This window comes from Athalia rosae, chromosome 2 (genome assembly GCF_917208135.1).
Source record: "Athalia rosae chromosome 2, iyAthRosa1.1, whole genome shotgun sequence".
Taxonomy (NCBI): Eukaryota; Metazoa; Arthropoda; class Insecta; order Hymenoptera; family Athaliidae; genus Athalia; species Athalia rosae.
In genome coordinates, this window is record NC_064027.1 from 9,280,232 (window position 1) to 9,294,007 (window position 13,776).

Below are 13,776 nucleotides of genomic sequence, written 5' to 3' on the forward strand. Positions count from 1 at the left end.
AAAACAGTCGCAATCAAAGTCGGCCAAAAGTACTCCATTTCCCACGTGCGTCGTACCTGTGCCGTTACCATACATATGTATATTTTATACACGTAAAACAGTTTTCGAGTATTCGTAATCTCCGAGAATATAACACGACGACGTTGTTATCCTCGTTAAAGTGTTCGGCGTCGACGTTTCTAGTCTCCTCTTCCTCTTCTCGTTCGACTTCTCTCTTTTCTTTCCTGCACCCCTTCTTCGTCGACCCCCCAACGCCCTCGATAGATATATTTCACACTCGCCCGCGTTTGCTTCCGGCCGACCGAGCGTTTCGCGTAAAACCTGACTAGCTGGCTAGACATTGACGTAGGAAAGTGTAATGGTCGTTCACATGTACGCAGCAGATATGAACGCGCCGCAAAAGGTATAAATCTGCATATAACCAACGAGTATTATACCATCATTCGACCATACATACACGACCGCGTACACGTCGATGATGTAGGTAGACACTGGTTTTACGTTAGCCGCGATACGGTGTCGTAGGTAAAGTCGGAGCACGTACTATACGTACCAGATAGAAGCGAAGATTATATTGACTGCTTGCTCTTTCCTATGTTCAACACTTAACCCCAATCTGTTTACCGAACGTTACGACCTCCGAGCAGGTCAGTACGGCATCCTATAATACATACGTACGCTATGTGTGTACGTTATGCGCGTTGTTATCGTTCCGAACAACCTTTAAATTGAGATCGGACGTCACGGTTTCGCTCGGCGCGAGCCGTTCCGAGGGAGGGTGATTTTTTTCAACAACGGAGCGCGCGAACGACCGAACGAAACTCGAACAACCCTGCGTGAGTTATTTAAAAAAAAAAAAAAAAAAGGGCTAAATTTCCACACGAAAAATAACGCTACGAATGTATTTTGAAATAATTCATGAGAAGGCAGATATAGGTGGTGGAACGTTGTACGTATTAACGTGATTTATATACATGGGAGACCTGGACAGCATTGACGTCGTTAAATTTCTACATGCATGGGGGTACGGAGCCCGTATAGTTGCGACCTGTTTTACTCCACTAACATTAATTTTGTGTATCCCGGCGTTTATATAGGTGGAGGGGGATTTAAGGGGAAGTGGCGATGCGTGTCCCGTATATTCACATTAGATATATGACGATTTTATACACACCTACGCACGTATCTGCCCTCGCGGGTCATTCGTATTCTACCGATGTGTCCGTTCTTTGAAAATGACCGTTCCACGGATCGGTGATCATACGAGTATAATTCGAGCGATAATTACATGAACAAGATTTCGCAACGGTAGATTAAAGGGTTATTAGAATCGAAGGTTTTCGCGATTCATCCCCCTGATTAATAATTGAAAAACGAAATCAAGTTCGTTCGAATCAAACAAGAGGTTTCGGTGAGAAGCACAAAAGAAAGAGATCGAAGGTCCGTTACGCAAGAGAAGAAATTCGCATACATATGACATATTACGTGGCAGTGTAATGTTTATAGCTATGGAAAAGTTGAGATTGAAAACTTGAGGTTTACACGAAATCCGAGAAAGTCGATACCACGTACCGCAACGCGCTAGTGAATAATATAGAGAGATGAAAATATTTTGAGCTCCAAACTTTAGAAATAATTTTCCCGTGTTTTGTCGAGGAAAACTCGCGTTGTGCGTTTCGAAGTACCAACAACGAAAACTCGTACGGCGAAGTAGAATCACTCCGCTACAGTTGTATTTTGACGCGATCTAATTCAATATACGACAAAAGAATTACATCGTCTCTCGATTTCCTTACGAATAAATAAATAAATAAATAAATAAATAAATAGGAAATTACTCGGAGTATTTCCATAAACACCGGACTGAAAATTAAAGTGGAATTAGATATGCCAATTCCTAAAGGTACAAACCCCTCCCCAATATACTTCCGTTTCTTTCGGCATTTATAAGCAGGTCTTCAGGTCTCGTTTCGCAATACCGAAGTTGGTTTTAGGTCATGAAATTAAAGCGTTTTTGAGTCTCGGGTCGGGCGGACGGTGGGGGGGGGTCTGTGAATCTTAATGCCTCTGAATCAGTGCTCTGAATCAACGCCAAAGACGTTGGCCGAGGAGGGGAGGACGACGTGGATGGCGGGCGTCGAACTCGAGCTTAAAGCTAGGACGCCTGGCGTCGCACCAACCAAACGTAGATTGTAACAAAACATCGTCTGGGTCAGGCGCGGTGGCGCCTGGAGTCCGCTTAGTCAACCGAGCAGCGACGATGCATTTTGCGTACGTCGAACTCCGCGGAGCTTTCCCATGCCCTGTACTAGTACGTCCCATAGATTCGACTTTCCTCCGGCAATCGTGCGCTTTTCCTTCTCCATGTCGGACGAGTTCTATCCAGCTACTAGTTTTCTCTAAATCACCGGGCCCTTCGACAGGAGAATATATACGTACACGAACATCAATTTATCCAGAGATATATTTATACGTTTATTTACTGCTACGACAGTCGTTGAAATGGGTTTCGGTGCTCCTAACGAATCCCCGAGAAATGGAACAAATTTTAGGGTAGGTATAAGGTCTCCGTAAACCAGTCTCTATGCTACGACTACATCCTAGATAACATCGACGAATTTTCCGCACCCTCTCGTTCCGCGGACTCGTCTAGGTATATCCTACGTCAGGCATGTTCTGTGTTGTACGTACGAATAGTCTGTTGGAGAAACTGCAATTGACAGGAACTGAGATTGCCCAATTCGAAGAATTAAAGCCTTCGTATAAAAATGCTTATTTCGTACATCTATTTACGAGAATGGAATCGCAAAACTTGCTCGTACGCGTACATGCATCGTGAATATTTGCGACCCTCCCTCCAGTAGAATATCGCGTGGGTACCGACTGTAGGGGAAGAAAAGAAAAGAGACCGACGGCAGCTGTGGGGTACGAAAAAAATCGGTGTCCTCGCGCATCTGCCCTCTCAATTCTTCGTACCTGATATCCGAATTGTTTCACGCAAAAAAATTAGATCGTTCGGTATCTGAACTTCTTGAGCACGGTATATGTATACTAGCGCGGTATACGCTTACCATTTTTGGGATATACTACCGTCGTAACTCCGAGTAGACATGTCTTCGGCCGTTAAGATCCCAACCGACCCCCGTCATCCCCTCCACCGAGGGTTCGCAAATCGCTAAAGTTACCGACAAAGTACCAATTTAACGTGGTATATCCATGCGGTGCGGGCGAGCGTCGTTTCTTACGTCTGTACTAAACGGGGGAAATCTGTGACGCCTGTTGTTCACCGTGAGTTGGAAATTACGACAAATTGGAGATTACGAGAAGCTTAGTACACGAGCAAAAGCAGGTAGAAAGAAAATAAAATATAAGTGGACGATTAATTCCGCGAGTCAGGCACGACGTTTGTACACGTGAAGAAATTTTGACGGCGAATTTGAAAAACAAAGACAAATATCCTCTTCTAACTAGTCCTGTTCTAAAAGGAGGTGGTTCGTTTGCCCGGAAATTGTTTGCACAGGATTCATCCCTATAGAGAATCTCTGCCCTGGGATCGTTTGCACAGATGAATTTTCAAGTTGGGTACGTCTGCACAGAACCAGACCGGCGGGATCCTCTGGACAGGATTCGTATCATGTGCAAACGAACCTGATTCGGTACGTCTGCACGGAATATGATTCGTTCGTCCGCACGTGCAGCGAAAACGGATTCTGCACAGAATTCGTACTTACATGTGCGGGAACTCCTTATGTGCAGTCGAACCCCCGTAGGTTCGTTTGGACAGAATGTATACCTATAATACTTGTCTATGTGCAAATGAACCAACTTAGATTCGTCGATTTTTGTCAATTTTGGGTCAGAAAAAATATTTCATTTTATACGCTATTCTTATGTATTTTAATCTCAGGAATCCGTTTCTGGAATTCGAATTGATCCATCTATAAAATTGATCGAGTTATCGCCAATCATGTGCTGGCGAGGCGTCGAGAAAATTGAAAAAGTAGAAGATGATGTGCCGAATAGTTTCGAAACTCACTAATCAGAGTTGGTAGCTTACAATTAAGGTGATTCAAACAGAGAGAAGTATGGTTTTCGGCTGACAAAGTACGAAGGGTCGACCTTTAATCCTAACTTTCAAAGTTCTGGGAAAGTTAGGCATTTGCTGATCTGCCCTCAGGAGTTATCGAAGGTTTGTTCAAACATTCAACAATATGAAAGATAATTCAGTCGGGTAAAATAATTAGGTTATTATATTCTGAATTTCTAGTCTGGTTTCATTTAGGCGGATAGACCGATCGAATCGGTACGGCATTATAATGGAACAATTTTTTTTTTACTACAACTTTGACGACAAAATACAAAAAAATTGTTCTCCTCAGATTCCTCCGACAAATTCGCGTACGTAGAATTTGTCGCTGCATGACTTGAGTTATTGTTTTTAGTGCAAATATTCTTCGTTTTTTTGTTCACTTTCCTTGGCCAAAAATTAACTTTGCAATAACCGTTTATATCGATTGTGGGCTACACAATTTCTACGTGAGGTTCAAATGCGTTGGCAGAAAATTAACATTTGCGTTCGCTAAACGTGCGATGGTAACTCCACGGGGAACTGCAAGCTCGCTTGAACTCTTTGACTTGACCTGTGTATTTTGCAGATTCACAAGTTTATTCGCACCCCTTGGAAGAGAGCGTAGAAATCTGCTTCAGAACTCAATGCAACGGTAGAGAGGTTGGCGGAGCTTTCGCCTGAGCGTCGGTAGAAGTCGCAATCTTCCTTACCCTCACAAATTCGAATCGATACGAAGATCCGGTCGCTATTTTCCGCCACCAGATGGATGGGGTGAAATAATTCAGCATGAATTATTTTTCATTCTGAACGAGATGAATAACGCGGATGAGATGAACATACGGCAATCCTTTTTTCTCATCCAATCCCATACGGTAATCGATGCATTTGTGAGAAACTTCTTTCGCGAATGATGGAGATCTCACGCGGAATAAATTTACGGACGCGTAGCCGGTTTCATTATCTCATTTCATGTTTCATCTCAGATTTAATCACCATCCGAGCCACGTTCGGTCGTTTTGGAGTAACGACTAATTGTTTTTCAAAAAGATAGTTATACAGGAAATTGGGAAATTTGTACAATCAACTCCACAGATATTTACGAATTGATTCGTATCAGAAGATGATTACTCGTTTGGGATGGGCTTTCATTTTATAAATTACAGTTATTACTATTCGGAGATTAATTCATAGTTAGTTTTTCGTTAGCGATTAGCCGGATTTAACACGTTGCCCAGACGCGACGGTCGTTCTCTTCGCATTTCAAGTGAAACGGCGCTTCAGAGTCTTCGATGTGCGGTAACGTCACCTAATCTGTTGAATGGGTCGTTTTCACTGATCTATTACAATGAAGATCGGTGGTTGTTATTCTAATTCGTGGAGGACCGTTGCAATTGTTTGATCAAAAAGTGTCACGTTACCGACTATAACCCCGTTCGTTTTACGCGTTCACATATTACGGTACGATGTACACCGCATCCCGTATTCTGCTTATGCTAATATTAATACTGCTTGCATTCATGCTAAAATAATAAATTATCTAGATGTGCTGACGCGCTATAACCGTGTATACGTGATTACGGCTGCGGCTTTACTCAACTACGACAAATAGGCATGGCTGCCTATAAATTACATTACGTAAACACTATTCCCATAACTATCAGTTACAATATAAGTGAACTGATAACTGCACACACTAGAAATACATACTGGGAAATGAGATTGCGCATCGAGGTAAAACATGGAGTCGGTACACGTATAGGAACACGTCTGCCAGCCCACAATAGATAGGGTGATAGATCTCGTTGCGAGCCACGGGGATTCCGGCGGTAATCTCGATCGATGAATACCTGCTAGCTACCATTTTCCGTGGTTAGTTCTGACGTTGAGTTTCCTTCGTTTTTTAGTCCAAGATTTATTACACGGGATCGAATCCTTTGTTTTTTCCACTCTGTTTATCCTAGTACAGAATCAAGGATGCGACTTGTGAATATTTGTCGAAAAATCGCTCGCTGTTGGAGCGACCGATTTGCATAAATTTTATTCTCGGTTTAAACGTCGGAAAAAAGGTCTGATTAATTTCAACATTTCGTCGAAATTTAATCTTAAGAATGGTCCCTCTCCATTACCGGGTGCAATAAACTGCCCCATCATTGAACACATAATATATCTTTTCCCCTGCGGATTTAAGAGAGTAATATATAGAGGGCTAGGAAGGCGTCCATTGATGTGCTGGAACCAGAGTTTCCCCGAGGACAATGAGACGGGGTTTCTCTATACCGTTCGAGTATATACATAGGTATAGTCCGGTAAAACGAAACTCTTAAAGGGGCATCCCCATCTATCCCTATCAGAGTTTGCAGCTTTCAATGAGGGTGCTTTTTACACGTACAATTTTTCAACGCCCAATTGATAGCCTTCAATCATACTTATTTTCGCTATAATTTCAACATCTTTCATCTCTTCACAATGTTCGAACTGATGTATATTTGGGAGAATCGACGGTGAAATCCTACGTCGTTCTTTGAGGCCGGCCGGGGGTTCAAATAAATAACGAACACGTCAACCGCAGAACGAACATTTTAACTCGTCCGCGGCATTTCAACTTGTGGGACTAAATGAACACACGAAAATGAATTACATACGTACGTAGGTACATACGTGCAGCGCTACAAATTTTTTACCTTTTTTTGTTTTTGTTTTTCTTCCTTACTTTTTCTCCTCTCCTCGCTTTAAACGGGAGTGCTTTTGAGCAAAAAGTGAATGAAATTTTTTTGTTTAATATTTTGCTGCGGGTAATCTTTTAAAAGGGTAAGTAGCACTTGGTCCGCGACAAAAACACCTGCGGCGCAGCGTACGTACGTTCCTCTTCTTTCTTCGTTGCGAGCTTCTTTTTCGCTCAAGCCTTTTTATTTTTTCTCTGTCGCGTTTGCATTTCCCCACTCATGTCGTCGTTTCATCTTCATAAATGTACAGGTATACACTCAGGTACATATGTCTATATAATATGTACGTACACGAGAAATTACATTACATGCATTCTTATACATGCTGATGATTAAATAAATATATACCTCGGAATCATTGAAATCACCTCTTCAAGCGTCATACATTATGGATTTAACGAAGCAGAGATTTCGATAGACGGTTCATCATCCACGGTACAAATTTATCGAAACAGATATTTTCAAGTATAGCCTCTTGAATTACTGTTATTATTATTATTATTATTATATCATTATCATTATCGTTATCGTTATTATAACGCAAACCGACGAGAAGATGAATTCGTTAAATGACCGAGCAAACGTCGAAGACGATTCGACTTACCCTAGTTTTCGGTATGTCTCCATAATGTATGTAAATTACGGTAATCAAATTTTAACGGGTACGACAGCTGTAGACTACATTTATCGCAGTGGGGGCGTGAAAGTTGCAATATGGCTCGAAAATATCGGATGGGTGGGTAGAGTTGTATGCGCGGGTGATATTGCAGGTACATTTTTAATCGAGGCGTCGCGAACTCTATTTCATAAAATTATTAACATAGATTTTGTTAACTCTGCCATTTCGGAGACTACGTTGTGTGCATGCATGATTTCGTCAAATAAAACTAGACAGATCGATGAAAAATATATTACACGATTATCGGGATATCTTCGTTACTTTCTTCCAGTATCTTTTCGATAAAACTATTCTCGTGAATTCAAGTAATTTCGGCATCAATCGCAATCTAGTGGTAGGCGGTTGTGATAGCAGGGTCGCAGAAGACTGTCGTTTCATTCTTGCCGCTAGAAATTTCAGAAACTTTTGCGGAGGAATTTCGAGGATACATTACACGCCATGCGTTCGGGTCCTCGACCACGAGAGTTCTAGGTCTCGAAGCACCTCTTGACGATTTACGCTTGACCACTCGCCCGCGTGATGGGCGGACGTGGGATTTATTACGTACAATTTGAGGCGATCGAGTGCTGATCCAATTAGTCAAGATTGCTTCTATACAAAATCGTGATTCCTACCCCCTCGACGACGGGTCTTGAAACTCGCAGTTATTCTCATAGAAAAATAAGAATAGGAGAAACGAAACATCTCTGATTCATTGATCTCATTGAATTACCTCCGGAAATATTCTTGCGACATTTTGCGCTACATAGATCTTGTTTTAAAACCAAAATCAAAATATTCAACCGTGGGACCGACAAGTTCGCGTTTCAACAAACGATACTTTACATTGAACTTAATTTACGTTCTGTGCACAGGCCAAGCGTCGCGTCATTTCGAAGTGTTCGGACGTTCACGTAGGTCGGGGTAACGTCGTTACAATTTTTTACTCGTATAACAAGTGTGGTTGTAAAATTAATAACTACTTTGCTATTTGTAGCTGAACAAACGATTGAAAACTTGTGTGACTAACGAGAGAAATGCGGTGATTAAAATCCGACTAATGTACGTAAAACCTGAGGTAGAACCGCTAAATTTACAATTGTCGAAAATTCTTACGGAAGTCGGGGTGCAGGTAAAAGGTTATTCGATATTTTTCCAACATTTCTTCATGAGCCAGAGTATAAATATTGATGGTACGAAAAAATTTGCGATACAATTTTGGGATATCGTTAATTGGATTTATAAATATTTGGTTACACTTCAAAATTACTCGAAGTATAATAATGAGATAAAATCTACCCCTAGGGCATTATTATTTCTCGAAGCACCATGTTTTACTATCAAAGGCGGAATATTTTGTTGGTATACGATATTACGTATACTCACAAAGACAAAAAAAAAAATCGAAACTTATGAGGGGATGAAAAAATCAGCCGAGTATTAAATATGCTCATGTACGTACGTACGTACGTACGCCGTTACATGCGGCATATCCATACACGACGGATATGAACAAACGTAATATTGCGCTGTCCGAATAATTATTCATCCCACCCTTTTTCACAAACCTCATACAATAAGCGGTCTAATTCAACAATATTCTCGCAATTCGGTCCGTTTTATTATGTAACGTACATTCAACCGAAATGAATAAATTGTTCAATATATGTTTTGCACCCACGTACTACTCCTGTATTTGCATAGATATTAATACCCTTCGACGTCAATCCGCCCCCTCCCCCCCCCCCCCCTCCCCTCCCATCCGCCCTCCTTCATCTGCTTCTCACCTTATTAATTTTTTTTTTCCTCGATAAATATAATCAATCAGAGTCACAAATATATCAGTCCATAAATAATCACTTATTCATAAATTCACGCCAAAGATATACAACGCATGATTGAACGTAGATTGAGTAGAAAAAATTTCGCAAATTCAAATTCTGCATACCGTTGCGGGACCGGTACTACCGCTGATCGGTATACTTTACGACTGATCAATAGAGGATTTGAGGTACCTTACCGTCCACTTTTTTATTGAGATTTGATACTTCGAATCCCGATGCTCCAGAAGTTGAAGAAGAAGAAGAAAAATTTTTTCAGAATTTTTCTAACGCGGATCGATATTGAGACTACTGTAGAAAATGAAACGGTGTGGAATAAAGCGAATGCACTTCAATGAATGGCAGAGTATTCGTACCGTGAAGTATGTACGAACGTGGTTTTCTTTCACTTCGTCGATCGATCCCGTATAAAATGATCGTTCATGCAAGTTTCCACGTCATTCATACTAGAATTATTGATACACGCGCACGTGAATATACTCCTCGGTCGAGTACTCGGGAAAATTGACTACTACGTGTACTTCGTGTTATTGTTGACGTGAAAAAATACATAGCACCCTCTACGTAGTTATGTATGCTGGATTACGAGAGAATCGCAGATCAATTGCATCGTCCATTATCTGATTAATTTCGACTACATGGCGAATATTGTAGCGATATCGACGTCGCGAAGCGTTCAATTTATATTGCGATTCCTTTGAATGAAACTTCGTTGAATCGTACTGATTGTAATTGTTAAGTAAGGGCCGAGACGAGGCGATTGTATCCGAATGAAATAATAATGGAATCGTACCGCGAGTTTCTATGAAGTGCGGTATTATTTAGAAAATTGATATCGATGTTTTGTTCGCCATTACTCAGGCACCAACAAATCCAAGAGTACCATGTAGCTTCTCACATTTTATAACACCTATACAGTTTTATCTATGCCCACACCATCGCCTGGGGGGTACGAATATACATATGGTACGCCGAAAAGCTTCAACCATAACATTTTCTTTTCCATCAAGGTACTATTTTCAGTCATGACTCATCATAAGTCGCGTAATATCCAACTTTTAAACCAATTTCAGGTTTCTTACCAAGGAAAAAAATCCTACCCAACGGCTGTATTCGGGCTTTTTTTTTTGTTTCTGGTCTTCATTTTATAATCTAGTAAAAAAAAGTGAAAGACGATGAGCGAGTTGTGCACCTATGGCCTAGTCAGCGGCTACAGCGTCGCTGCAACTACATTGTAGTAAGTTTCTTATACGAAAACATAGATGGCTATCAAAAGATCCGAAAAGAAACAAGGCAAACAGAAGCATTCTTCGCATCCTATAGATGACGAAGAATGGTGTAAGTATCCGAAGACGACCTATAGTGTTAGCTCGACGCAACTCCACATGGGAGCACATTCGATTCGATCTTTGGAACTCAAATGAGAATGAAAAGCGATCCGGCCTTCGTAGAGAATTAATAGAAAATGAACGGGTACAAGCTATGTTTCAAGGCAATCGCGGGGGGTTCGAGATGAGACCAAATGACCCTGTCACAGAAGGAGGAAAGAAGCAAGGCAGTCGACGAACCGGTGGAAAAAAAAATTAATCGTAAACTGCACCTGGTTCAAACTAGCAGCGAAATACTTCGGCTCTTATCACGATGACACGAATATTAAAAAACGACCGATACATCGTACGAGAACTCGAAGAGTGTGTACGTGTGCATGTAAATGTATTGCACAATGCGTGTAGCCTGCAATACCTAATCTCCATTGTGTAACGTTGAGCCAGCAAGACGACGGACATTGAACGACACGGTTACGAAATAATAAATTTATACAGTGGAACAACGTACATACAACGTACATACAACGGACAGCCTTGCGGATTCCTCTAACAAAGAAACCTTCGCATAATGAATGAACTTGTACCCGATATACTTGTGTGTATCGTCAGTTGTTAGGGTTGTGACGAGGCTACTTGCGTAGCGAAGTTTCTACGTTACTAGAAATCATGTGCAACTGCGGATTCCAATGAAACGATCGCTCGAATAAATTTCGTTCAACTTTGATTTACAGACTGTGGTAAAATTAGTCATATGATCGTACCTCGCAACGGCAATGGGTAGAGTTGTTTGGTGTAGATGATGTAAAATATCAGCGACCGCACTACGTCTTCGTTGATTTCTGGCAGATCGTTTCGCCCGAGCATTAAACGTCAGAGCTCTCCTCAGGGGGCTTTCTTCGTTTGCCATCGAACTTGTCTTTGTATCTTTTTCGAATTCTCCGATACTCCCCCATCTAGTTATAACCCCGTGCTCGCTGTCGGTTCCGGTTCCGGTTCCCGTAGGTAACGGAATCAGGGGTACTGGAATTACCCTCGTGAGACAGGACGCCTTCCTGCGGATACCTGACTTCCCTTGGTCCATTCCAGACGATTCCCGATTTTTTTTGGCTTCGTTTCTCCCTCTTCCTTTCACCATCGGCTATCGTTGTGTCGGGCTCGCTTCATTCCCTTCATATCATGAACGGCCGCGGTATACAGACTTGGAAAACTCGATTCGTTTCTCGGGTCAATTCGAGCCCTCGAAGTTTCGTGACAAAAATATTTACCGGTATAAAAAAAAAAAGGTAAGTTTTATATACGGAGTATTGTGACAAAGATTTTCACGCGCAGGTGCGGATGAAGCGATGAGTTACAAAGTTTTCCGTTATCCCAAGGAGAGGCGATTCATTTCCGCTATTAAAACTTTTCAGTATTTCTTCTAGAGCGAGATTTATTCTCTTTTGATGTACAGTCGATGCGCGGATTCACTGGAAGTTGATACGTTTGGAGAACGATATCTCCATACGTAAAAAACTGCTCTCGTGCTTCGAGAAAATGTATAGAGATTCCACACATTATTGACTTCACATATTTTGCCCACGTCTTTTTCTTTTTACGACCTCCATTATTTTCTTCCCTTTTCTTTATTTCCAAGCCACGTGAACGTTCCTGTTTCGAATCGGTTATCCTTTACCTTTGTCCCACCGTAAGTACCAACGCTCGATTCAACAAATGCTTCGAATGAGGTGTATCCTCATTATTCGGTTGTGATAATTACATTTTTTCGAGAATAATGTATGTCACCACATCGGACGCAGGGTTTACGCGATACTCAACCGAGTTCTCTCACCAAATACGTGTTTACTGCGCAACAACCCTATACGATGTGAGGCTCTGCCTTTGCTTCTCATTACAGCTTTTGACACGGGCTACGATCTGCAGAAGAAGTGGTGCGCGAGTTTACGAAGTACCCCATTATTGGGGTCGTTCGACGGACTCACCTAGTTTACAGGAATATCCGATAGTGTGGCAAAGTGCACAGAAAATCTCTAACCGATACTCGGCTCACCGATCAACAAGTGAACCTTTTGATCATCGGTTGACTCGTTTCGCTCCCACATGTCGTGTACAAATTTTACTTGCATCCCCCATGTTTCTCTTTGTGTTAGCGATAATCCTTTTTTTTCTACTCGTTTTTCACGAGTAGAATCCAAATTTTTTCTTTTCTCGAAGGTGAAGACGGATCGATGTGTTTCTCGATAACGGCGACTTCCGGAATTATTTTTTGAACGAATTCTCTTGGTCTCTCTTCTACAAATCTCATCCTTATCCGTATTCAGAAAGGAGGAAAAATGATGGATCACTCTGTAAGTGAGATAAATGTTCGAAAATAACAGCGTCTCCACCATTGCGTTTTCTAGGTACCACCTTCTCCAAAAAATCTGGCGAATATTTGGTAATTCAATTTCCTCGTTCCAAAGAAAACGTGTGAATGAGAAAAAAAGTAAGACATGAATATCAAAGGATTTTGTATGGTAACATCACTCGTCCGTCGCACTGCGTTTGTCGAGCGGTTTTCGTCCTCCCGATTTTATGGAAAAGCTCTGAATTGAATTTCTCGCTTTTCACGCCGCATATTGAAAACTTTCCAGCGGTATCTCGGAGATATACCTATACCTTGATCGCGCCAACGGTCCTTCCCTTTTTATTCTTTAATTCATTCGTAAAATATTGAGTAGTCAATAAAATTTGAAGGCATAATTGTTTCGCCAAATTGAATGCCCACCTCGCACCCTCGGATAGTCGGGATGGTATTCAGACGACATTGTCATTAAGCGTTCGAGTCTCGCCCTTCTGAATTTCTATTTCCAGGGTCTTGAGACGACGTCGCATGCCATGTAAAAGCTCTCGCTTTTCTCCGTCGCTCTTTATCCTGTAAACTGAATGCTATATTATATGGCGCATTCCGTGTCAACCCGACGATCATCCGGCCAATACCATTTTTTTTTCTTCCCTTTGTCCTTTCGTCTAGGTATTTTTTTCTTTTCATTCACCCGATTTAACGAAGGTCGACATTATTTCTTCAGAATTTTACTGGCACTCTGATGACCTCGGTGATTTTTTTTTTTCAAGCATACTTCGGTATGCAACTGAAGAATTTTCCCAGCAGTTCATATGT

At 41.5% G+C, this 13,776-nt stretch overlaps 1 protein-coding gene across 3 annotated transcripts in view; it reads right to left on the reverse strand.

Annotated features, from left to right (window-relative positions):
• LOC105684971 (GTPase-activating Rap/Ran-GAP domain-like protein 3) overlaps window positions 1-13,776 on the reverse strand; it is a 65,330-nt gene that overhangs the window by 32,267 nt on the left and 19,287 nt on the right. Inside the window, exon 1 of one of the 3 annotated variants that reach the window (XM_048650962.1) lies at window positions 11,381-12,432. The exons of the other annotated variants lie outside the window; for them this stretch is intronic. Within the exon in view, the coding sequence (XP_048506919.1) occupies window positions 11,381-11,754 (374 nt within the window). The 5' untranslated portion in view covers window positions 11,755-12,432. Of the gene's footprint in view, window positions 1-11,380; window positions 12,433-13,776 lie in introns of those variants that run through there. 3 annotated transcript variants of the gene reach the window in all.